General features: G+C 41.6%; 1 protein-coding gene across 1 annotated transcript in view; it reads right to left on the bottom strand.

The window, feature by feature from the left end:
• LOC149231506 (pleiotropic drug resistance protein 3-like) overlaps window positions 1-27,647 on the bottom strand; it is a 148,762-nt gene that overhangs the window by 10,518 nt on the left and 110,597 nt on the right. Inside the window, exons 4-6 of the mRNA XM_089381656.1 lie at window positions 23,385-23,469; window positions 23,071-23,230; window positions 22,850-22,926 (exon numbers count right to left, since the gene is read on the bottom strand). Coding sequence (XP_089237782.1) covers window positions 22,850-22,926; window positions 23,071-23,230; window positions 23,385-23,469 — 322 coding nt within the window. The remainder of the gene's footprint in view (window positions 1-22,849; window positions 22,927-23,070; window positions 23,231-23,384; window positions 23,470-27,647) is intronic.

The raw sequence follows: 27,647 nt of genomic DNA, 5'->3' as shown, positions 1-27,647 counted from the left end.
CGCAAAGGCAGTGGTAGCTATAGAGAGGCTATGTAATATTCCTAATAAGCCATGGCTAATTGGAATATTCAATTTTTGCCTTCTATAGTTATTTGTATATAAAAAGTGAGGAAGGGGGACATAACTCACTTTAGAATAAAAAGTCGCTTCGTAGGTAGCACAACGTTGTGACTTAAAGGGGAGCCAAGGGGGCCAAAGGGGGATGCAGAAATGGAGCCCACGCAGACACATGGAGAGACTGTGCAGGAGGGAAGAACATGTGGCAAGAGGAGAAGCACGTAGGAGGAGGTGAGCCTAGGGATTGTGAGAGGCAGAAGCTATAAAATAGAGAGGAGCCCCCTCATTTTGGATCATTCAGTTATGTGCATTTTGAACTAGTCGTTTCGACTTCTGAAAAAGCTGGCTATTTAGCTAGTCTGCAGCACTGTTTAGTGCATTGACTGTCTCCATTCGGAGCAGTGAAACGGGAATCGGCGATTAATCGGAAAAATCGCGATTCAGACTCGGCTTGGCCATGAAACGATCCGAACTGAATCTTTGCGAGTCGGCTCGGCCATGAAACCCTAGAAACCACAGAAACCTTAACACCTGCTTCTCCATTTTTGTTTCCTTCTGGAATTTCGTCTGATCTGGGGACATTTAAAATGGGTATTTCGAGATTACTGTTCTCTGACCGCTTGGCCTTTCCTCTATAATTTTTCCGTTCGGGTTCCGGTTTTGGGGTTTTGATCTGTGGTTCTTCAAGGATTTCGCCGCAGCCGACTCTGATGTCGCCACCGGTGAGGGAAATCGGGGCGAACGGTCCAATGGCGAGTGACAAGCCGATCCATGTCAGTAAGATCTGCCAAATGCCGGGCAAAAGGCAGCCGTAACTGAAGATTAAGATTCCTGTTGCTATGCAAAATGCTGCGTGTTTTCTGTCGATTGAAGCAGATTGTTGGGGAGCGGGTATGGAGGATGCCTGCAACTGAAAACGTGGCCTTGGGTCTTCGTCGTAGTAATCCATATCTAAACTGAAATATCAGACGAGCATGTTAATATATCACTGATTGATCCGAGCAAATGCACTGGTTTTAAATCAGCGGGGAGTCGCTTTGGCAGATCAGAGACCTTAATGAGCGATAGTTTTAAATTCAACAGATTTTTTCAGAACTGCGTGGGTTTGCTTTGGCAGATCAGCATTCTCACTGAGTGATAGTTTTAAATTCAATAGATTTGTTATCACTCAGGTTGTCCCTTTTGACTCCTAAAGGGATACGGCCGAGGTAACCACAAACCAACTTTGGACTGCAGGCCCTAGCCTACCTGCAGTCAGAGAGGGCTCTCTCTTTATGATTTAGCTTTGTTGAAAGGGATGATTTTAGGCTAGATATGATGCACAGGGGTTTTGATTGAGTTTTGGTGGGAAAACTGACACTTTCAGGTAGAGAGGCAGAGTACAGTCTGAATCTTTCAAGCCATTGGGCATGGAGTCGAAGAGGGGAACTGCTGGTGTGTTTCCTTAATAACAGTGAGGGAACATGGAGCAAGATAACTGAGCTTGAAGCAATTTTCAGGTTTAAGGGATGAACTGAATGCTAAAGAAAGAGAGGCAGTTAAGAATCTCTCCAACAGATTAGCAAAGAAGGTAACAGGGCGCTACCTAGGGGCAGTTAAGAATCCCTAGGTAATTGGCCAACACAGGTGAATTGGGGTAAACATGAGCCAGAAGGAATTCAATATTCATAACCAATTCATTCAGAGGAAAACATCAAGAAACAACAGAAATTGAGCATAGAGAGTATTTAAACTAATTCTAGGCTATTCCTTTTTTCTGCTATTTAGATAATGGCAAACACATAAACAGAGATAAGAGGCACTTATTGCTTCAGGCCGCAGCGCAGGAATTCCATCTTCAACTCTTCAAAACATTCATCAACAACAGATAGTTCGCTCTCCAAGCTTTAAGCAATCTTTGATTACAGAAAAATTCAGGTATACACAGCGAGTCCCTAGTGAAAATTCTCAATTAACCAACCCTTAAAACTATACAGAGGGTGGTATATATAGGGCAAAAACTCTCTGCAGAGTTCCTTTATTACATCTTGACCTAATTTGGTCATAAAACATGACTACTTAGCCTAATCCTATCCAGAAATAAATGCAAAAAATATCTCGGGCCGTGCTCAGGGCCGATGTATCAAAACTGAATAAATGATGCTGTCCTTGGTGGCTTGCTGCAGTGTTTTCTGCAATAAATGAGTATGGGTTTCTTCTTTCTTGTTGTCCTGGTGCTTTGAATGCCTTGATGGTGATTTGAAGGCAAGGATGGGCTGATGCCTATTGATTTGACTTTTTGGGGGCTTCATCAATGTTCAGGTGCCTCGAGCCCCTAAAAAATCTTGACTGATACTTTCTGGTGTCTTTTCTTCCACTGATACTCTCTGACAAAATCTGGACTGCTGATTTGATGTGCTGCGGGTCTAATCACCAGTAAATGGCCGTTGTTCGGCCTCTGTATCATCTGGAATGATCTTTTGCTCCTTTTGGTATGCTCTGTGAAGAAAACGGATCATTTTTGCGCCTTTTCGGGCTTCCTGGGGCCGCATGGTGAGAAGATTCCTTAAAGATTCCCTGAAGATTCTCCATTTCGGCCTAAAAAATCCTGCAAATCGCTCATCAAAAACTGCCTCAGAATTGGATTTCGGGGCTCCGAAGTGCGACTTTCGTGCCTCTGCGCCCAAAAAAGTGCTGATGATGTCAGCATGATGTCAGCATTGTACGGCGGGTGACGTCAGCAGGGCGACGTGGCGGGATGATGTCAGCATGACGTCATCACGTACGGATGATGACATGGCAGGTACGGTGGCGGGGACACGTGGCAGTGACGTGGCAGGAGGCCACGCAGGCAGGTGACTCATCGGGTGACTGGACAAGGGGTGACGTAAGCAGGGACTGTGCAGGGGGTGACGTGGGGTATGACGTCACAAGGTGGTAAGCGGTTTCTGGCGCACCGCTTATGGGCAAAGGTGGTTTCGGGGGAGGGGGCTCCGCCACACCCCAGAGCCTGACGCGTGGCGGGAGTACGGCGGCAAAACCGCCGAACTCCCGGACGCTAAAGCCCGGGCGTGTCGGGGATGGGGATGCCCGCCAGCCGTTGATCTGTGGGGCGGGCGATCCAACGGTTGGCGGCGATCGCGAGGTAACGGCGGGTTAGCGGGTGGGAATATTCGCAGGAATATTCCAAGTTTGATATATCGCGGCGGATGGGTTTTAGACTTAGGTTTAGTGGGTTATGGGTTTTAATAAAGGGCGCATTAATGTATTTACAGTCGGACTTAGGGATATGAGTGAAATATGGGTTTTTGACATGCGGGGTTAATATATTATGCACAGAATGAGGGGAAAAAGGCGCAAAAAATGGGTTTTTGAAGGTTTTTAGGGGTTTTTGGTTTAGGGAAGAGGTTATTATTCTGACCAGATGTCAGAGTAATCCCTGGACACGGATGGGCTAAAAACAGTCCCAGATGGACTGTGATTTCCCTGACTTAGTGAATAATATGGCTATATTGCCAGGGAGGGGTATTTACATAGGGGAGTTTTATATACATGATTTAAATAGGGGAAAGGGGAAAATTGTTAGGGAGTTATATAATAAAGTTAATAGTTAATATGGAGATGAAAAGAGGGCGCTAAGGTATGAGACCTTAGGCCATTTTGGGGAAAAGAAGACTCACAAACACTGAGTGAGCAATCCTTGAGTGAAGCAGATGTTCACCAAGGCACATGTCATGGAAATGATGAAACTGAGAGGCTCAAGCAGATCTTGACCTCTTGGGGGATGAGAAGAAAGGGGAGGTTAGTGAATCTCCAGCTTGAGTACCTCCAATTGAAAAACTGCCTCAAACCGAAAAATGGATTGCTTATCAAAATTGGAACACAGCAGTGGCACTTAGACTAGCACCCTCTTATGGACACTTCTTTGGCCATCTGTATCAAATATGGAGCATTGCAGCATGCATAGTACGACATATTTGGCATGTAAAAATGTCGATCATGAAAGATGATTAACCTGCTGCAGCAGGAGGCTAACAAGATTTTTTCAGGACTACTTGTTCATAGGTAAATGTAAGTATCTGAATCGGAATCCAAGATGGCGCTGAGTTGAGAGGGCTCAGCCTTTAAGGGAGCTGGCGCCGACCTCTGAGGGCAGACAATCTTTGAATTTGAAGAACTAACAGGTTATTATACGTACGCGAAGTGTAGTTCATATGGGAGATCTAAAGCCATCTGGCTATTCGAGCATTGTCTATCATATGTATATGTGTCGTGTTGAAAAAATAAAAAGACCATGAGGTTAGGTTAGCTTTCACTCATGTTATTATTATTCAATAGTATTATGCACGATTTATTTTTTTAAAGCTTCGTCAATATATTTTTATTTATAGTTAGAGATACTACACGGTGAACTTTTCATATTAAAAACAAAACAAATAGTTTGGGAAATCATGTATTCAACGAGGGATAACCATGAGACACCATTATTAATTTATTATAAGAAGTCAAAAATTATCAAAGTGAGATTACTCTAAGATTATGCAAAATAAGGCAATTATAGCAGAAATGTTTGCAAATCAACCGCCTCTATTTGGCTCTGAAACAAACCCACTCAAAAGTGCAAAAATGTGCTCCATAGTAGCATTTCATAAACCCATTAACTTTGTTGAAGTCACAAATGCAAGAAAACAGTCTAATAACAGATGTTACAAAACCCTCAATCTTAAACCAAGCATGTAGTGCTTTAGGTTGTGAACTCAGTGCTTTGGATCATGTTTGGACTCATAACATATATGAGATACTTATTTATTCATGATATTTTGGACATCTATTGATATTATGCATTGTTTGGACATGCCTTTACCCAAGATTAATGAAAAACGGTTTTTTTAATTCAATATACAAGGTTGCACGAAACGGGGAAACGGGTACAAGTTTCTGAAACGGGAAGCGATACGAAACGTGACCTCCCCAAATTTTGGAAACGAGGAAACGCGAATATATATATATTAGGACATTTAAGAAATATGTGCAATCATAAAGCATATATGGTAACATTCTAATTTATTACATAATGATAAAATTGTCAATTGTCAATGCATAAACTATAATTATCTAAATTTACATCACATTTACTAATGAATAATCACATAATGAAAATAGAAATATCCAAAATCAGCCACGAGAAATTTCTAATTTTTTGTCTCGTGCTTGTCATAGTCGAATGACCTTAGTGCTCTTGATTAAATACAAGTTTCATACCCTAGTACCCTACATTCTCTTGATTATTGGGAGTCTCCCCTGCATAGAGGGCTTTGTTCTCTCCATTAAATACAAGTTCCATACCCTAGTACAAGATAAAATCCAATGGAAACATTGCAATCCCCCCAATCCTGAAATCCTGAAAAACAGATAAGTCTGCTGGATTTTGAGTGAGACTTAAAATTCTACTTTCTCCATATGAGATCCAATGAGGGTGAAACCACTCTCAAACATCCTGAGTCATTTCATGGTAATGTTAAAAATTTAAGTAAAATGATGAAAATGAAAAATAAAGGAGAATATCACTTTTACTTTAAGAATTTAACATTACCATGAACTGCATAGCAACACTAGGGAAAAAGTTCACTTTTATAACTTTAGACAGGCATCTGGAAGCAACTAGAAGTCACTAGGCTAATGTAAGAATAGATTTAGAAAACAAATAATAAAAAAATAAAAAAACACAAGTAAATGTTGAAACGTGGGTCGTACGGCCCTGAAACGCGTTTCAGGCCGTACTGGCCACGTTTCAGTTTCGTGAAACGTGGCAGTATGGCCTGAAACGCGTTTCAGGGCCGTACCAAACGCGTTTCAGCGTTTTGTACTCGTTTCCGTACGGAAACGCCCTCCTACCCCACGTTTCCTGCAACATAGTCAATATATGTGTATATTTTTATTTAATGAATTCAACGATTTTTTTCCGATTTTTTCCCGATTCGATTAAAACTCTTCTCTCTTTTGCCTCGCCGATTTATTGCCGATTCCGAGTCTGGTAACATTGGTTCGGAGATCTCACCCTTAGCCCCGGGGGACTTCGTGTGCCTGCTCGGGCAAGGTATTTCTATTGGCATTTCAGCAGTAGATACATCAGCATTTCAGCAACAGTAGTGGCAGCGTTTTGGAGGACTGCACAACACTAGGAGAGGGACGCAGTTCTGAAGGACTGCGCAGTACTGTGAGAGGGACGCAGTTCTGGTTTGGGGGTTTGCAGGGTGTGTTGTGCTAAGAGATAGATCAGGGGATCAGCCCTTGCAGCTGGAGAGTTTTTGGCAGGAGTTTCAAGCATATTTCTGGAGGGTTGCATTCAGTGGCAGCGCAGAGCACTGGGAGACTGTGCAGAACCCCAAGGGGGGGTGATTTTCGGCAGTCGGCCATTCTAGGAGAGCTTTCTAGGTTTTTTTGGGTTTCTTGAGTAGAGCCCGAATCCAGAGTTTCAGCTTTTTTCGAGGAGGGGAGCAGCCCCAAATCATCATTTGTTTCCTAGCAGCAACAACAACATCCACGCAGAGAGGCCATTCTTGTCATTCTGAGAGTATTTCTTCACTTGCCTTGTGCAAGTCGAGATGCCATCTGTCTAATCACCTCTTGTACTCATTATATTGCTCAGTATAATAAAATGGCTTAGCATTTCTCGCTGCATTTCTTGTGTATCTGCTTATATTTCTGGTTTACATTATTATTTGCTGTTCCACTGTTATTTTATCACTTCTCGGTTATTATATCATTTTCATATATTTGGTTGGAGTTTTTTCTGGGGTTTGAGGAATATTCTGGGTTAGGAATATTACAGTGGTATCAGAGCATAGATCTGGCTTAGCCTGTGGAGCTAGCAATCTATGACACCAGGGAAAAACCCTACATTTGTTACAGAGGTAGGAGGTATAGAGACACTGGACGTAGGTTGGAGAATACCTACAGGGAGGGAGACTGTGTTCCTGTGGTGGACGCAGAACAGGTGGAGCCTATGGTAGACACAAAACAGGGAGAGCCAGTAGCGGACGCAGGACAGATGGCCGACGAGGACGGGAAGAGATTTGCGGATAAGCTCCTCAAATCAGTGTAGGATCTGTCGAGGTAGAGTGAGGTGATTACGCAGAGATTCACGGCAGTTGAGGCCAGACAGCGTGAGAGCCCACGAGTTTTTCAGATTGGTGAGTGATTAGGTGCATCCCATCACTTGCCAAAGCAGCGTGATACTGCACAGCAGGTGGCCTCACATGCTCCTACACGCTCTACCATGCCCACTTTCTTAAGAGCAGACACGGGGGCCGTAGCCCAGCAGGAGGCAGAGCCCGAACATATGGGCGATTATTTTGCAGAGTACCAGGCCTATGGGCAGGAGTTCAGGGAAGCCCTCTCATTCAGAGATTTTGTTCAGCTCCAGTGGGATAGCAAACCCCGCGACCATCACAGAGGGTACCGGCATTACCATGATGGCGACACCCACCGTGCAGCGAGTAGATTCCACTTGCCTATGTTTGATGGCTCATCAAATAGTTCGGCAAAGTCTTGGGTGGAGAAGCTGGACATTTATTTCCAGCTTAACCAGATGTCGGAGGTAGAGGCCATCAAGGTGGCAACATTGCATTTGGATGGCGAGGCCCAGGATTGGTGGTTTCATGGGATGGTTACACTGGGGCACTCCACAGTGACGACATATGCCGAGTTTACCAGGTGATTGATGGAGCGATTTGATCGGACGGATCCAGAGCAGCATTTCGTTGAGCTGACGAGGCTCAAATAGACAGGGAGCCCAGAGACCTACATTGCAGATTTCTTGAGGGTCTCCGTGATGGTGCCAGACCTATCCACGACACGGAAGGTCTATATGTATGTTGAGGGGTTAGCAGAGCCACTTTGGAGTCTAGTCTGATACACTAGACCAGCCACACTCCAGGACGCTATCAACAGGACCCGGGACTTATAGGATGTATTACCCAGGACCCGGACACCTTACCCGCAGAGACAGACTTTCCAGTCTAAGGGGAAGGGCGTGAGGATTCCACCTCCAAAGGGGAATCCAGGACGAGTACAACTTGATGATGATGCCAGGAGGGAGCTGAAGAAGAAGCGGTTGTGCTTCATATGTCAGGAGCTGTGGGCAAGGGGACATAGGTGTGCTGCTGGTAAAGCGCATTTTATTGAGGTCTTCTCCGAGAGCAGTGGAGAAGAGGATGACGAGGATGATGGGGAGGCAGGAGATAGCCATGCCATACAGGGACCTTTACCACCTCCACCACCAGCAGCAGGAGGTGCATCATTTGCACCTACCGGAGGGGCCCTTGCAGCATTGCAAGGAGTACCCAAGTATCTGACGTTGCACGTACGAGGGACAGTACATGGCCAGCGCGTATCAGTTTTCGTTGATAGTGGGGCAACCCACAACTTCATCGACGCACAGATGGTTGAGCGGAGAGGTATTCAGACAGAGAGGTTCGATGGGTTTTCAGTATTGGTCTCAGGAGATCAGACCATGACGTGTGCTTGTTATGTCCCAGAGCTTTCAGTGACGATGGGCATCTACACATTGACTGACCACTTTTTCGCGATCGATATTCCGGACACCAACATGACACTGGGTGTTCAGTGGCTTATTACTCTAGGGAAGGTCACGATGGATTGGAAGACTCTAGAGATGGAGTGGGATGATGAGAAGACAGGGAGGCATGAGAAGATACGGGGACAACACACATCCGCCTTAAACTATGTCGGCTCATCGGATGGAGGTAGTCTTTTGGAAGGGAGACATAGAGTGGGCAGTGGAGCTGCGTGCATCAGAGGCAGGGACTACAGGGCAGACGGTACATCCAGAGATCCAGTCCATCCTTGATCGGTATGCCATAGTGTTTGGGGAGATTCCACTGGGACAACCACCGGATCGGGGGTTTGAGCACACTATCGAGCTTGAGCAGGGCATCGAGGCAGTGATCACCACCCCCTATAGGCATCCCAAGGCCTATCGGGATGAGATTGAGCAGGCTATCTAGGAGTTGTTCGCTTTTGGGCACATTCGACCAAGCACAAGTCCTTTTGCTTCTTCTGTGGTGTTGGTGAAGAAGAAGGACAGTACGTTGAGGATGTGCATTGACTACAGGGCCCTAAACAAGAAGGCCCTGAAGAACAGGTATCCCATACCCAAGATCGATGAGTTGATGGACGAGTTGAGAGGGGCATGTTTCTTCTCAAAGATTGATTTGAGATCGGGGTATCATCAGATACGCGTGAGGGAGCAGGACATTCCCAGGATCGCCTTCAGGTGTCACTATGGGCACTTTGAGTTCTTGGTTATGCCTTTTGGGCTAACCAATGCCCCAGCTACATTTCAGTCCTGCATGAATCATATCTTCCGTAGTCACTTGAGGAAGTTTGTGTTGGTATTCTTCGATGATATTCTCATTTACAACAGGACTTCGGAGGAGCATCTCCAGAACATTGAGATAGTATTACGTATCTTACAGGAGCAGCAGTTCTATGCCAAACTCTCCAAGTGTGAGTTTGGGTTGACGAAGATGTTGTATCCGGGACCCATCATAGGGGTGGACGGAGTGAGGGTCTACGAGGAGAAGATTAGGGCCATCAGGGAATGGCTAGAGCCGAGAAACGTGACGAAAATTCGAGGATTCATTGGCATTTGCACTTACTAACAGGAGTTCGTCAAAGGTTTCTCACAGCTTGCTGCACCCCTGACAGATTTGACGAAGAAGGGGGCATTCAGTTGGTCCGATACAACGCAGTGAGCCTTTGACAGGTTCAAGGAGGTTATGAGCAGCTACCCAATTGCTTGCATTGCCAGATTTTACGCAACCTTTTGTTTTGGAGTGTGATGTGTCGGGAGAGGGGATTGGCGTAGTATTGATGCAGGGAGGCCACCCTATAGCCTTCGAGAGCAGGAACTCCTTCCGCACGAGAGGTTGTATTCTATATACGACAAGGAGATGCTGGCCATCATAGATGCATTGGCTAAGTACCGACAGTATCTGGTGGGTAACAGGTTCAGGGTGAGCACTGATCACAGCAGCCTCAAGTTCTTTTTGGAGCAGAAGCAGCTACAGGAGAGGCAGCAGAAGTGGATCAACAAGATCCAAGCATATGAATTTAACATTGAGTATGTCAAGGGTAAGAACAACGTGGTAGCAGATGCCCTTTCACGTAGACCAGCCACGTTGTCTCTTATGAGCTTGGATACAAACTGGAGGGCTCGACTCTTAGTAGATTACTCCAAGGACAGGTTTGCATGTGAGATTCTGGACGGACAGGTGGCAGATGACAGGTACAGGGTGATCGATGAGATCATCTATTACAGGGATCGGATCTTCTTGACTGAGGGGTCTCAGCTCAAGAAGAAGATACTCTAGGCATCACATGACTCACCATTGGCGGGCCATCAGGGGTTTACCAAAACCTACAGGGCCATCAGAGAGAGGTTCTCATGGAAGGGCCTCAAGGAAGATGTACTCCAGCATGTCAGGGAGTGCGATGTTTGCCAGAGGAACAAGGGGGAAATGAGCCATCCTGCAGGATTATTGCAGCCTCTTCCCATTCCGGAGGAGAAATGGGAGAGTATTTCGATGGAATTCATCACAGGGTTGCCCATGGTACAAGGCAAGGATTGTATCTTTGTCGGCGTTGATCGGCTGACGAAGTACGCACATTTCTTTGCCATATCCGCACATTATATAGCAGCACAGGTGGCCGAGCTGTTCTTTAGAGAGATCTTCAGGCTACATGGTCTTCCTAAGACCATCGTCAGTGATAGGGACAGCCGTTTCATGGGCGGGTTTTGGTAGGAGCTTTTCCGATTGGTGGGGATGGAGTTGACACCGAGTACCAGTTATCACCCAGAGACGGATGGGCAGATAGAGATAGTTAACAAGTGGCTGGAGGGCTACTTGCGTAACTATGTCAGTGGGCAGTAGTGAGCATGGTTGAGGTGGTTGCATCTAGGGGAGTACTGCTACAACACTTCACATCACATGTCCATTGGTATGTCACCATTTTATGCCATATATGGGTATCATCCTTTATCTTTTGTTGACGTGATGTTTGGTGATAGCAGGGCTCCTAGAGCCAAGATTTAGATCCAAAAGAGTCAGGATATCCTCCGAGCTCTCAAGGATAACATGGCTACAACACAGAACTAGCAGAAGCTGTATGCTCACAGGGGTCGGGTGGAGAGGCAGTTTGAGGTAGGGGACATGGTCTACCTATGATTACAGCCATACAGACAGTCGTCACTGAAGTAGAAGGGGGCTGAGAAGCTCAAGCCCCGCTTTTATGGGCCATACAGGGTGATACACAGGATTGGACAGGTTGCATAGGAGTTGGAGCTGCCCCAAGGCAGCAAGATTCATAACATTTTTCATGTATCATGCCTAAAGAAGGCATTGGGGCAGCAGGTGACAGTGAAAGATGAGCTACCACCCATGGATGACGAGGGGCATTTGGTATTGCAGCCGGAGGCTATCATTGATACCAGGGAGAGGCAGCTGCGGAGTAGGACGGTCCAGGAATTCTTGGTGAGGTGGAAGAATTTGTCGGATGAGGATGCCACTTGGGAGAGTGAGAAGATCTTGCAGCATCCATCACTTCAGTTGCTTGAGGACAAGCAACATTTTGCCGGGGGAGACTGTAATATTCCTAATTAGCCATGGCTAATTGGAATATTCGATTTTTGCCTTCTATAGTTATTTGTAAATAAAAAGTGAGGAAGGTGGACATAACTCACTTTAGAATAAAAAATCACTTCCTAGGTAGCACAACGTTGTGACTTAAAGGGGAGGCAAGCGGGCCAAAGGGGGACGTAGAAATGGAGCCCACGCAGACACATGGAGAGACTGCGCAGGAGGGAAGAACACATGGCAAGAGGAGAAGCACGCAAGAGGAGGTGAGCCTAGGGATTGTGAGAGGCAGAAGCTATAAAATAGAGAGGAGCCCCCTCATTTTGGATCATTTAGTTATGTGCATTTTGAGCTAGTCGTTTCGACTTCTAAGCACGCTGGCTGTTTAGCTAGTCTACAACACTGTTTAGTGCATTGAGTGTCTCCATTCGAAGATCTCACCCTTAGCCCCGGGGGACTTCGAGTGCCTGCTCGGGCAAGGTATTTCTATTGGCATTTCAGCAGTAGATACATCAGCATTTCAACAGCAGTAGTGGCAGCATTTTAGAGGACTGTACAGCACTAGGAGAGGGACGCAGTTCTGAAGGATTGCGCAGTACTGTGAGAGGGACGCAGTTCTGCTTTGGGGGTTTGCAGGGTGTGTTGTGCTGAGAGATAGATCAGGGGATCAGCCCTTGCAGTTGGAGAGTTTTTGGCAGGAGTTTCAAGCATATTTCTAGAGTTTTGCATTCAGTGGCAGCGCAGAGCACTAGGAGACTGCGCAGAACCCCAGGGGGGTGATTTTCGGGGTTCGGCCATTCGAGGGAGAACTTTCTGGGTTTTTCTGGGTTTCTTGGGTAGAGCCCGAATCTAGAGTTTCAGATTTTTCCGAGGAGGGGAGCAACCCAAATCATCATTTGTTTCCTAGTAGCAACAGCAGCATCTACGCAGAGAGGCCATTCTTGTCATTCTGAGAGTATTTCTTCACTTGCCTTGTGCAAGTCGAGGTGCCATCTGTCTAATCACCTCTTGTCCTCATTATATTGCTCAGTATAATAAAATGGCTTAGCATTTCTCGCTGCATTTCTTGTGTATCTGCTTATATTTCTAGTTTACATTATTATTTGTTGTTCCACTGTTATTTTATCACTTCTGGGTTATTATATCATTTGCATATATTTGGTTGGAGTTTTTGTTGGGCTTTGAGGAATATTCTGGGTCAGGAATATTACAGGCTAGCAGAGCTAACGTAGGCCCAAGAGGCAACACTGGGTGATTTTCGTGGGGCAGATTGAGTGCTGGTGAGCTAACGCAGAGCTGAAGGAGGGTGATGCATTCTCTAGTGGGTGACGCAGTTCCAGAGGGAAGCTTGGAGCAGCTTTCGTTGTCCAGCTAAGGAACAGTCACTGTGGGGTTCATCATCCGGTCGCTGATCAGCCGAAATATCTGTCTCTGAAGAGAGGTACTATTGCTGAGGGCATTCTTTGTTGGGTGAGCCATTTTTGGAACCCTAGTTGTATTTAGAAACTACATAATAAGAAAACCCTCATATCTGTTGCATCGGTTTTCCCGCATTGGGTTTTTCCGGGGACGATTGTCCAAAAATAACGGTGTTCCTTGTGTGATTGTCTCAGTTATTTCAGTTGTTGATCTATATATGTGTTGAGGCTGCATTTGTGTTTATTTTGGTATATATATTTATAAATAACTAGTTAATGGAAAGAACAAGTAGGAGATAATAAACCAGAAAATGTAGTAGGAAATTTTGACGTGTCAAACTTAGAAATTTTAACAGTTATAAATCCAAATGGAGGAGCGTGATGCTTCAAAGTTGTAGGATCAGGCAAGATCTATGGAGAGAACATTATTCTTCACATGGATGAATTCCTTTGCTACGGGATCCCGAAGTATAGAGTAGTAGGATCAGTGTTCAGCAGGTGCAGTCAGATCTTGAGGGGCAGTGCAGAGCTAGTTGTAACCAGATATTATAGAGGCATAGTAACATTTGGGCGAAGTCAAATGCTCGATAGACAAAAGAGAGCTAGTTGTAGTCATAGACTCAAGGGGCAGTTGCAGAGCCAATTGTAGGGACACAATAGATCTATAGAGATTGAGTTTCCAGTTGCAGTTGCAGGAAATTGGTGTGATTGGAGGAGGCAGTGTGAATTGCCCAATTGCATGTCGCAGGTGCAATTCCAGCAAGAGCAAGATTCCATGAGGGAGTTTCCATCCTAGAGAGATTTTCCATTTCTGTTTTAGAGGGAGGTTAGGTCAGATTAGACTCACTTCTGCATTAATTGTAGCAACAGTGCTATATAGCAGTAGAGAAATTGCGGCAGCAATGTGAGATAGATCGTAGTATGCACAACAATTGATGGACAGTGTTTTCCAGTTGACTTCTTCACAGTGATTTCTAGTGACAGGGAGTCAAATCAGTATGAGATGTGAAGAAAGTAGGTGAAACTGATGGCAGACATCAACAACGTGTAAAAGAGATATGATGGGGAGAGAACACCTTCCTTGCTAAGAGAAAGTGTTAGTTTATGGATTTTTGGTAGCATCAGATAGGCGTCTAGTCTCAAATGATGTTAAGAGGCTAAGAAACACAAGATCTCCAATACCCAAAAATAGTTTCACGAGATATGGCTCTGAAACACCTTAATTAAATTAATTAGCCAATAATTAAATTATTTCCTAAGTTTAACTTAGGGAAGTTGGTTAATTAAAGTTAATTAATTAAGGATGTTCGAGATTGCTCTAGAGACTTCTATTGATGAAGTCTAATTGATCTTAGTCATTGATGGAGATTTAATCTTGGCCATTGAAGTCTCAACGAGAGATTATAAGTGTATCTCAAATGGATGGAGAGTGAGACATCGAGCATCAGTTATCTTAGTAGATCGAGCTACCCAGTTCACAGCTTCAGTGAGGGCGCAGTTCGAGCCAGAAGGAGAGCATCGGAGAGAGGGAGCAACAGAAAATCAGAGAGTAGGATTTTGGAGAGTTTTCCAGTGTTTCTCCAGTGTTAGTTTGGCAGGAGATAGGAGGTTGAATTATTTGTAGAGAGGAACGCAGAAGCCAGTGCAAATTCCAAGTGGTTTCCAGTGACAGAGGGAGGCAAGACAACTCACTTGGAGCCAATTTCTAGGAAATACGAATTTTCTCAGAGCCAACATTATGAATTCTAGGCTGCAGTAGGAGCAACCAATGCTGGGTTAGAGTAGGATAAGGGAGGCATATTTATTTATAAGAGGAGATCTGCGATCTCCAGATAATTTTGGCCAAATATTTGCAGAAGAAATGCCAGTTGGGCATCCAGATTATTGTACTCTCAAATTTGCTGCATAATAATAAAATAAACCCTCATCTTCTACACTGATTTTCCCATCGGGGTTTTTTCGGGGACTTTTCAGTGCAAAAATATCGATATCTACTTTTATGTGTGTGCATCTATTTCTCAATTCCTTATTTTGCTTCCGCAACGTATTTTTATTGTGAATAATTCAAGTGTGATTTATTCATTATTTTCCATAAAACAAATAAACTGCTAATCCATTAGAAGAATAAATTCAATTTAAGGAAATTTCACAATACATATATGCACATTTTCATTTTGGAAGCACCATTGTAAGCCCAAATAATTCAAGTCAAAAGCCTTGTAGGCCATGTGGAGGCTTGTATTATGGTATCCTTGGACTATTATGGTTGGCTCAGCTAGTTCTACAAGTACCCATTCTCAACTCCTTTCGTCCAATATAGGACTAGAGGACTTATGATGGATCTTCTAGGAATCATGGTTTAGAGGAATCATTGGTTTTGTAGGAGTGATCACACATTGTAAGACTAGTCCAATTAGTATCCCATGTGCACTTATGCCTTTCCCACATGGTTGTTTTAGCGAGTCCATATGCATTCTTTGGCCATGGTATATTCTTCATGTGATAGTTCTTCAACATGTTAGACTCATGTTTTCCAACATTTCACAATTCCCAGGACAATTTGCGAAGCCCAATGCATAGGGTCCCAGGGGTGAAAAATCAACAAATGCTCATCATGCTCCAAAAAATATGCACATGCCATGCTACGTGAAAATTTTGTCGAAATATGAAGGCAACAATGAGATTTTCTCAATCAAATTTGGGAATCCTCCTTTTGTGGCAAGGGTGGATTTAAGAAGTCATTTTAGGGTTCATTCATAAACAAGTGGGACATGCTTTATGTCAAAAATCATCTAAATTCCATTTGAACAAAACCCATGTGCCTAAATTCTCAAATTATTAAAGGCATTGAAGATCTATCATTATGGCTCATTAAATCAAACGGATGACCACACATGTGGGTCTTTTGAGTGCTTTTTAAAAATCCAAAAGTGATAATTGGACAAAGTCAATGAAGGAAAAGGTCAAATTACTCAATCAAAAATCAAATAAGCAAGCAAAAGGGTAAAAATGATCTACTAATCAAGTCAAAGGACCAAATCGACCTTAAAAGGCAAGCCCTGGGGCATCTAAAGAGAGACGTTGAGTGAGGAAAGCAAATCGTTGGGCCTCCCAAGGAATCTAAAATCTATTTCAAGTCAATTCCAAGTGGAATGTTTATTGGAGGTTTTATAACATGTTGACCATGCCTGTGTCAACAATTCCAAGACGCAGAGTACTTGTCAGAAGGATAAATTTTTTCAAACTTATCATCATCATGAAGCTTCCAACTTGTCAATGTAATCCCAAATTCTATTATTTTTATTGTAAAATTATTCTAGTATGGCTATTAAGCCATGTAACAACACCTAGGTAAGATATGATTCTTCCCAAAGGGTTTCACTCTAGGAAGTTTTTTAACCTAACCAAATTATTTATGTTTGTAAACATGAATAATTGGCAGCGTTTTTCTCCAAAATATACCCCAAAGCTAGGGTGGAACTCATTGTTATCTTTTGTAGCATCGGATGGTGTTCTAGTCTCAAACTTTGTGGAAAGGCTAAAACATAGGAGATCTCCAAAACCTAGAAATCGTTTCTGAAAATTCCACTTAGACACAACTCAATTAAATTAATTGATCGATAATGCTGATTATAACCCCATTTTATGGGAATCATCAGAATGCAACGGAACCAAGAACAAACTGTGCGAAACTGACCCTGATGATGAAATATTCCAAGCGAACTCCATCAGACCCCATAAAAATCCTCCAAAACTCTCTGAGCCCATTGATGATGTAATCTACCTCCCACAAACTTGGCTGTCACAATTATTGGAAATCCATTCTAATTACGTCATAAGGGAAACTGAAAATAGGGACATTAAATCTTTAATTTAGCTCTTATAGCTAAAATTTTAAGAATGATAGCTTATAATGAAGGCCTTTGGGGGAAGATAATGAAATCAAAATAAATAATTTAGGCTCAATAAGATAAATTTTTCCCAACAGAATAATATAGGCCTCGCAAGAGAAATCCAGCACAACAAAATCAATTCGGCCCAACAATACTTTCGACCCAGTAAAATAAATTTGTCCCATCAAGATCACTAATTTTGGCCTTGCAAACCAATGGATTTTGGCCTAGCAAGTCAACGTGCAATTTTTTCTTTTTCTCTCCCTAAATTTATGGCTCCAATGATATTAATCTTCAAACCCTCAGGCTGGTAGAAAAACCATCTCTAATACCCCTGTAATATCTTGTTTATTATTTTAGTAAAATTATTAAAAAAAATTACGTGGCAAATTCCATCCAAAACACCATACACATATGCAAAATTTAACACAATAGATGTTGCCAACAAATAAATCGAATTTGCAATAAACCCTGAAAGCAAATGAAAATGGTGCAGCAATAAACTCACCTTTATTATATTAACTGGAATAGTACAATACATGCCAATACATCCACAATTAGCTGAGTTGGGGAATAGTTGAGATTACCTCCAAAATTTTGCTGCAATTTTGATGTTGGACTCCCACAATAATATGCAACTAGAAAATATGCCCAGTTTGGAGGTTTGGATGATCCTCACTCTAATCCTCACATCTGCTTCAAATCTAATCTCTAGCTGATGCCATTGAAGCTCTGTGAGATTTCTAGATGAAATCTCCTCAACAATGGGTTTGGTTTTCATCCAACTCACACAAGGAAACCCAAGTGTTTTCATTCTAGGGCTTACTGAAGCTGAGAACCTTGCTCCCAAACCTCTTCAACAAGAAAAATATTCAACTCCAAGATGTCCCAAATGATTTGCTTCCCCTTTTTTAAAAGATCTAATGGATCCCTCTCCAACCTTCTAGAAGCACTTTATTTTATCATTTTATTTCCATTCTAGAAGGTTCTCCCCTTTACTTTATTAAAATTGACTTAATTTATTTAATTTAAGTCACTTTTCCCCTTCTGGCCTTTTTCTTTAATTAAGCACTTTTTCCCTCTATTATTTAATTAAGTGACTAATTAAAGTCACTTTTAATCTAGGAAAATGGTAAATCTGCCTCTACAATCTCTCCGGCCACTGAAAATCACTTTTTATCATCACATCCTATAGATCTCTTCATTCCGGTTTCAACGAGCTATTACACTAAGGTGTTCCTCCAAATAATCTGCAACCAATAACACCCCTAGTATTTTTTAATTAATATATGTTGATTATAACCCCGTTTTACCGGTGTATAATCATTCTCGCATGAGAGGACACTACTTTCAGGAAATCGAGAGGAAGAGAAAAACATGGAGCTAGGGTTTCTCAGCGCAAAGAGTTTTCTGGTTTCAGCCACCTTTCTCGACTCCTTGGAGGGCTCGAAGGGAAGACTTAAAGACCCTCTCTCATGGCGGCAAGGGCTGGGATGGGACTGTGTGGCTACTCTTCCCGACTCGCCCTATGGCCATCTCACAGAACGCCCCCCCAGCTTTTCTTGGTTCATCTACATGTCGACCCAACAGATTGTGGCTCCTAGGCGACAAAGGTAGCCAACAATTTTTGGCAGGTTTCGAACACAGGAAGTGTACTCTACTGGGGTTTTGCTCAGCGACTACACTGTCTTTCGGGCTTGGGGTTCACCTACCCTCGACAGGCTGCAAGGAGAGTTTTGGAGAGCCCAGGGCGGATTCTGGGCGTTGAAGATGGACTCCGGTAGGTCACTCCCCCTGTCCTCGGGGACTGGTGGCTGGGAATCCAACTCCTACACCTTCCAAGAGATCACCGCACCTGTGAACACAGCGGCAATAGGCAGCCTAATCCATAGCCACTCCACGCATAGCCCCGGGTTTTCGGCTTACTCACGAGCTGTTAAGCCCATCACACTCTATTCATATTGAGCTTTGGCGACGAACAACTCTTCCCCTGTAGCTCAGATACCCCCAGCCTCCAAAGGGGAAGCAGCCTCCTTGTTCCAGAAGACACAGATGGCTTATGGGAACCAAGTAAGCCCAAATTGCTTTCAAATTTTTTTAAAAACTCCTGCAGGGGCCTTTGGTTTACTCTGGGTCTATAACACAGACGAAGTTCTTGATCTGAAGCAAAGCATCATGGGGAAATACAGATACCCAGGCCACTCATAGATCTTGATGTTCGAAGGCAAAATTCTACAGGACCACCATCCCCTGAAGGAGTATCACATACAAGCTGACTCCACAGTTATTCTTAACCTGAGATTGCACGGGGGGGCTACAATCAAGGGCAGAATAGGGCTAGGAGGGGGCACACAGACAGGCTCAGGTTCAAAATAGAAGCAAGCACATGAGAATCTATCTTTCAAGAACATCCTAAAGGGGAAAAAGACAGCCCCTGAACCATCCAAACAGACAGGAAATGCTCGCAACCCTTATATAGTGGAGCAGCTAAACAACAACCCAGAATTAAACATTGATATGCCAGAATCTGATGAGCAATGCGCCTCCTTTGAATCTCTAGCTATTATTTGTCGACTTAACTGCTTTTGGCCCAAACTAGTTGAGCTCTTCCACTGGATTTTAACAAACTAGTCTTTAGATTGTGACATCCACCTCTGCTCCAAAGGTTTCTTTGTTGTTAAATTTCCATCCGCAGAAGCTAGAGACAAAATACTATAGGAAGGACCATGGTTATGGGGTTCAACCGGCCTATTCACCACTCCCTGGTTCCCAGAGTTCGACACAAACACCATGGTCGTCTCCAGGATGCCAGTTTGGGTCCGATTGCACAACCTCCCTCTTCATTTCTGGGAGGACAGAGTTCTGGTTGGTATTGGCAACAGCCTTAGATAGTTCATAAAAAAGGACTCCCAAAGAATAGAGGAAAGGATTTTCACCTATGCACGAATATGTGTCGAGGTTGACCTCAGCAAAGGCCTTCTAGACAACATCTGTTTAATCCACAACAAGGGAATTTGGACATAGAGTTTGGAATACGAGAACGCAGCCTTCAGATGTAGGAATTATAGACAAACAGGGCATTTACACAATTTGTGCCCAGAAGCCAAAAAGGATACCAGAAGGAAAAAGAACCTAGCGAAAAAACCCAAAGGATGGCAATACCCCCCACCTGAACCGAAAGAGGAGGAGGATGAAGCCCCGGAGGAACCATCCCCACAAGAGGAAAGTCAGATTCCAATGGAAGCTGAAACACAAGGGAGATCTCCACAAGATCGATCAGCTGCCAAGAACCACAGGGTACAGGCCGACTTGCTCCCTGACAAGGGGGACATCAGTGGGAATAAGCGCCTCCATACATCAGATACCTCAGACTCTGACAAGGACAACGCCAAATTGGATGCGGAACTCCATCTAGCTCTGGTCTCTTCATCACCATCCCAAGGGGAATGGCACAAGGTTGAGAAAAAGAAGGGGCGGAAAGCATAGCTTCCCCCACCATGTACATTATCTTGTTTCTTCTGCTTGTCTCTGCTTATCATTTGGTCACTGACTTGATGATGCTGCTTTTAGCCAGTACAACATGTAATTTTGTTATTTATTAATCAAAATTACACTTTTCCTTGGAAAAAAAAACCCCATTTTACGGGAATCATCGGAATGCAACAAAACCAAGAACAAACTATGAGGAACTGACCTTGATGATGAAATATGCCAAGAAAACTCCTTCGGACCCCATAAAACTCCTCCAAAACTCTTCAATCCCACTAATGACATAGTCTAGCTCCCATGACCTGGCTGTCACAAATCCTGGAAATTCATTCTAACAGCATCATAAGGGAAACTAAAAATGGGGACATTACATCTTTAGCTTGGCTCTTATAGCTAAAAGTTTATGAAAGCTAGTTTATAATGAAAGTATTTGGGGGAAGATAATGAAATCAAAATATATTAGAAAGATTTCCAAGGAATTTTGTTTAGCCAGGAAAGGAAAAGTGAGTAAGGTGGTTCTTTAGTTTGTAAGGCTTTAGTATAGGCTTTCCCCCTTAATGAAAAATGGGATGCATGGAAGATTGGCCGATGGAACAAAGTCTGGATAGGAAAGACCCCTGGATAGACAGAAAAAGGAATTATAGGCTGTCTAAAGCCTTGTTAACAGTTATTCATCATAAGGGGATTTACAGTATACACACTGGCGTATGCAGCATCAAATGTTGGTAGCAATGTTTGGTCCAGGGGTGGAAGCACAGCATAGAATCTAAACTTGCAAGGAGATATTCGAGAGGAGTGGAAACACAGTGTAAGAGTTCTCAATTCCAGTGTAATATGATTGGTTCAAAATAAAGATCAAATCAAGTAGTCTAAGAACCAGCAGTCTATAGAATACACTGCAAAGCTAGGTGATGCAGCGAAGTTGGAACAAGACCAAGCAGAGGCTAGACTTTGGTGTTGGTAGATTATCTGGAAGCTGGGAAGTCCCTTAAAGGAAAAAATATTTCTATCACTTGCATTAGATAATAAAATCCTTAAAGGAAAAAATATTTCTATCACTTGCATTAGATAATAAAATCTTGTCTTGTGACAATTGTCAAAAAAGGGAATATGCAGGGTCCAGGAAAATGCATTCTGTGCAAGAGAAGCGTGGAGATAGAGGATCATTTGTTCGTTCACTGCTCCATTTCTAGCGCAGTTTGGTTGGAAATACTACAGATTTCAAGTGGAAAGAACAAAATGGAACTCAGGACTCTGCTAGATTATTCTCATTCCTGGATTGTTGACAATTCTGAAAAGGCTTTTAGGGCCTTCGCCTGTTTGTGGCATGAGGCATCTAGTTATCAAGGAATAAAATGATATTTCATGGCATTAAGCTGAGTTCAACAGAAGTTGTTCATAAGATACGATGAGCTGGTGAAGGTTGTTGGTTGAAAAAAAAAAACAAATTGCAAGAATTTTTAAGGAGCCTGCTATTGATCATGGAAAGTCTTGGGGCTTCTTTGATGGAGCCTGCCAAGGAGATCCAGGGCAATGCGGGGTTGTAATTCTGTTTTCAGATCAATCTCATCATTTTCTATTGAAGTTTGCAGCTGGTCAAGGTATCAATAAAAGAGCAGAACTTAGTGTTTTATGACTTCTCCCGAATACTGCAATAGAAAAAGGGTTAACAAAGCTACAAGTATTTGGAGATTCTAAATTAATGATGAACTGAGTAAACAATCAGTACAGAATACATAATTTTCTACTTGTTCCTCTGATGAACCAATTCCTTGAGGTCAAGAAGAAATTTCAGGATATCTCCCTTTGCCATGTCTTTTAGAGAATTCGACACAATTGCAGACCAGTTATCTAAAGAAGCTCTTCTTTTGCAAAAGGGACTTCTTTATCAACAGGAGTTCAGACAAGGGACCCTCATTTCAGCTTCTGAATGGAATCCCTTCTGTAGCAAGGGGTCTTCATGGTCAATGTTTTTTTTATCTTAAGTTTTATGCTTTTAGCTTCTATTACTTCAAAAAAACCTACGGTCAGTTTGTAGGAGGATATGCTCCTTTTAGAGTCTGCCCTAAAGGAGCCATGGAAAATTGTAATAAGCAGTGATAGGGTAGATGCTAGTTTTTAGCAGCAGGATAGTCAAAAGACTGCTTTACTTTTTGAGCCTGCAAAGGCAGTTTGATGTATACTTTGATTTCATACTTCAAATATCGAATATAATGATATTTTCATGGGAAAAAAAACAAATTTGTTAATAATAAGATCGAATCATTTTTTTTGAAAATTTTTAAAAAAGAAATCATACATATCCTTTTACAGGCTTCCTTATACTGAAATGCAACAGTTCCAGGTAACTCACCTTCATATACGTGTCTACATCTGTCTCTGGAATAATGCCAGCTTCTTTTTCTCTTTTTCTTATTTCCAACAGAAGATCTACATGTAGGCCAAAAAATGAGTTCTTAGACCTGAGAATAAAACCTCAACTAAAAAATTATCATAAAAAGGTACAACCAGTAGAATAAAATATGACATAAAAGATGAGATCAAGTGGAAAATCCTCTATGGAAAATTACACACCCTGCCCGGTATCCACTCCTTGACAACGAGCCGAGAAATTAAATGTTTCCCTAACTGTCATCTCTGGCATATGCAGATCATGTTGGCCGATATAAGCTGATGTCTTCTGGGGGACAAACTCGTTGAGCTGGAATCCATTGTATGAGATATTTCCCCTTGTCTGCCAGCATATGCATTAAACATTGGTGAAAGTCTTTGAATAAAACCAAAAGTTTATACATGGATGAATATGACCATTCAACATTCTAAAAATTCCAATAGTAGTCTCCAATAAAAACCATCACCATAAATCATGAAAATTTTCAAGCAATAACCTTCAATGTAGGATCCAGTTTTCCTGCAAGAGCCAGGAGCAAAGTTGTTTTCCCACATCCTGGTGGTCCTACCAGAAGAGTAATCCTGCATCATGTTCACGAGTATCATAATAAGATTTATTTGTATAAATTAGTTGGATGTTAAAAACAGCATGAAGTTCATGTGGACAATCTTTTCTCTGTGACAATTTCTACTTATATGTAACATTTGCATGAGATCCAAGTTTGCATGTGATAGAAGAATAAATGGAATAGGAAGTTGAAATAGTATGTAGAGTTTTCCTTAGATCCAATTAAAGCAATAAAATATTTGAAAAATTCAGATGTTTCACAAGACAAGGTTTTGCATTGTTTATGGTTAAAACATACTGGTAATTCAGAGTGTCAGAAAGCAATTTGAAATAGCCCAGTATAAGCTATAACTAGATTTATTTGAAAGGATAAATTGTCAAATAAGAGTCACTTCAATGTCAAGATATATGGTAAAAACAGGTTAAGGCATGATAAAACACTCACCATGGTATGTCCATAACCAAGACTTGCTCACAAATTAATGGTCACTTCATTGAATTGAAATATATTGGAAATGGCAGTCAAAATTTTAAACTGCCAATAAGAAAAAAGAAAAGAAGAAGAAGCAAGGAATGTTATCTTAACATGATAAAATAAGTTTGTGTTTGTTTTCCTATTACTAAATATTTAATTGAAAAAAATGTATAGAATCGCCAACCTAAAAATGTTTCATTAGAATTAAATCTCTTTCAAACATTTATTTCCACTAAAATGTGGCACTCTAAGGCCAAATTCGAATTTGAGTGGAAAGAATCATGGGATCATGAGGATATGTGTCACATCTCCTAATTGTATTGTAACTCTAAGAAGACATGTGTCTTATCAGTTCCTATTTTGATTAGGACTTTAGAGGTAGAGGGAGAAATTCATGGACTCTCATTAATGAGATGGTTTCTCATCTTTTTGTATAAATAGGAGATCTTTCTCCTTCATTTGTTAGCTTGGCTTGGCTTTTAGTTATTTAGCTTGGAGTTTGTAGTTCTTCCTTGATGGCTTTTGAAAGCTTTGGAGAGCTTTGTTGTACTTTGTAATTTTGAAGAATTTGAATAAAGCTTTGATGTTCTCAACATGGAAGGAGATGTGAAGTAGATGTCATGGAGCATATTAGAATGTAAGGTAGAGTAGATTTCATTTTGTAATTTTTCTTTGATTTCATTATGTCATTTGATTGCTTTCAAGTTTGATAGATTAGATTTTCCATTCATGCAATTTTAATTCAAGTAAGTGTATTCAACCGGTTGATTGTATATTAGTTTTTTCTTTACATGCTTTTGTATCAAATAGTGACATGAGGTTTACCTCTCTGCTGACTTTTTTTTTTAGCTTTTCAATTTCAGTTATGCTTTGATTTCAGTCTTATTCATTTGCTTTGTTAGTTAGTTTAGATATTAGATTGCTCAAGTTGTTGATGATTACCTCCGAAAGCCATAGCGGGACTAATGGCGAGGGATCAGACTATGAATTGATGTGATTTTATTTTAAGTTTACTTTTCTGCAATTAGATATCATATTGTTCAAGTTGTTGATGATTACCTCCGAAAGCCATAGCGGGACTAATGGCGAGGGGTCAGACTATGAATTGATGTGATCTGATTTTAGTTTTACTTTTCTGCAATTAAATATTAAATTGCTCTTATCATTAACGGTTATCTCCGAAAGCCATAGCGGGACTAATGGCGAGGGATCTAATTATGAATGTGTAATTTGATTTTAGTTTTACTTTCCTTGTAATTTTTGATTTCTTTGAGTGCAATAGCTTAACTTTTATTTCTGTATTTAGAGAAGCAACAGAGACAGTGATTTCATGATCAATATTTTATCTTTTGCTTGATTGAAGTAGCTGCATACTTACATTTTTGTTTAAGTACTAATTCCATCAATAACATGTTTTAAGATCTTTTGGAGTGCTAAGTTTTGGGAGTTACCATTAGGGACATAGACCTTGTCTTGAAATCTACATCCATACTTGACCTTTAAAAGTATTCTTAAGACCTTAGAATAGGATTTCCATTTGCATTAGATACTTTAGGAGATCAGAAAGAACAAAACCCCAAAACAAAATAAAATCTATAAAACAACGAAGTAAGAAAAAGGTTAACTAAGCACATATGGTGCACCACACTTCATCAGTTTACGATACCCGGATTGATAATTTATGTAGAGAAATTTAAGACATTGAATTGACTAAACATTTTTGGCGCCGTTGCCGGGGAAGTGTAATTAGGAGACCTTATTTCTTACATCTAAAAAAAATTAATAATTCTTGAGTATGTTCTCCTCCTGCACTTTGTGTGATCTGGAGGATCAAAAAAAGAATTGTTAACAAAAAAAAATTAATAATTCTTGAGTATGCTCTCCTCCTGCACTTTGTGTGATCTGGAGGATCAGAAAAAGAATTGTTATGTAAAAAAAAAAAAAAATGAAACCCAACTGCTTTGATAGGTTCAAACTGTCCAAGATTGACTGGTTATGGTTTGTAGTGGTCCTCAAAACACTGTATCCTGTTTTAATAAGGTTTTGCAACTTAGCTGCGGAATGTGGCCTGATTCCGCAGCTAGTCGAGAATTCCGCAGCTGATTTCAAGGTTTAGCAGGTTATAGGCGTCCAATGAAGAAACCGACCACATGGGCATCTCCAGAATTGTCCCGACATGGATCCTATCCTACTCACCCAGCTCAGATCAATAAAAAAAACTAGCCTAAGACCTCAGTCAAAGTCCTGTTTTTAGCATGTTTTTCTTGAAGTCTTTTGCTGCCTGAAATTGAAAATCATTAATCTTTTTTATAAAAATTTACAATTTCAGAGAAAAAAAAAAAGAATAAGAAAAACAATCAATGGCTATCTTGAATCCTAGCTTTCACTATGGCTTCAACAAGAAAATCTGCATCCCTGTTCAAGTTTTGACCTTAAAATGAACTTGCAAAAACATTAAAAAATAAATAAAAAAATAAAATTGTTCTAGCTGTTTTGACCGATACCTGCTCAGAACTCTCATGATCTAAAAGAAAATAGACCTAGGAAACTTGTTCGTGATAATATTAAGGCAGCAAGATGTGTGTCATTTGTTGATCAGATTCCCCAAGTCCCATTATATCGACCTGACACAGTATGCACCATTGCTTGATGCTTATGCTTTGTAAGCATCAGATCCGTATGCTTCTATATAATAGAGGAAAGCCTTACTGTGAGAAATGGGTTGTAATTATCATGGGATAGATCCAGGGTTTGAATATTTACACCGGCGGAGAATAAGAGAATGTGTTTTAAGGGCAGAATTATCTCAATGAGATTAACAGGCCTTATGTGCCAGGAAAGGTTGACTATGCTGATGTTGCCCTTTGTAGACCTGACTTCACACCTCCTGGACATTCATATCCTTCACCCTTAGAGTCATCTTCAGTGGTAGGGTCATCTTCACTGTATTGGTACTGATTCGAAACTTTACAGGTCGAATGCAACAACTCAAGAAAAACGTAAACAGAGAAAAACATCAAAATTTGAGAGCACGATTTGGCCAAACGGAGACGAATCTGGAAAAAATAAAACATGGGTTTTTTCCCCAGTAGGGTCAATTAGATAACCTAGAAACCATTTTAAAATATTCGTGGTGGTTTGGGAGAAATTCTCAGTTCTTTGGAGCCCATTTTTGCAGGCCGCGAGGAAAAAAACGGGATTTGAATTAATTAACTGACAGTTGATTTTCGGCTGCTTCTGATTTGAAATCAATGTCATACTGATAATTAACTATATGTCTTCCACCCTTTGCCACCACGTCTCCTGCCTTTTATTGCCACCTGTTGACACCTGTAATCCCAATTGAAGACGGCTCTGCTTGTGAATTAATTCCATTACGTGAACCGGTTGAGTACGCCTTTGTCATCTTCAAACGAATTTCTCCACTCCAACTGTTTAACAGCTAAATTGGATAACTTGACCAAGTGAATATGACTCTTTTACATCCATGTTGCTTGGACTATGATAGTGGAGTTTGAGTGCATAATTATTCTATGTGGAGGAGTGATCGCTCTCGGTGGTAGAACTGCATGGTATAATGCGCTGAAATTTGATTTTATAATGTGTTAAAGAGGAGAATGTGAGTGCATTTCAAAGACATGAATGAAATCATTATCATATTTATTTACTCATTTTCTACTCTTAAAAAAAAACCATTCGCATGAACTTTATAAACGA

Source organism: Pinus tabuliformis, chromosome J (genome assembly GCF_031772625.1).
Source record: "Pinus tabuliformis cultivar Carrire ecotype Pingquan chromosome J, CPIR1, whole genome shotgun sequence".
NCBI lineage: Eukaryota > Viridiplantae > Streptophyta > Pinopsida > Pinales > Pinaceae > Pinus > Pinus tabuliformis.
This window is presented reverse-complemented; position numbering and strand designations above follow the sequence as displayed.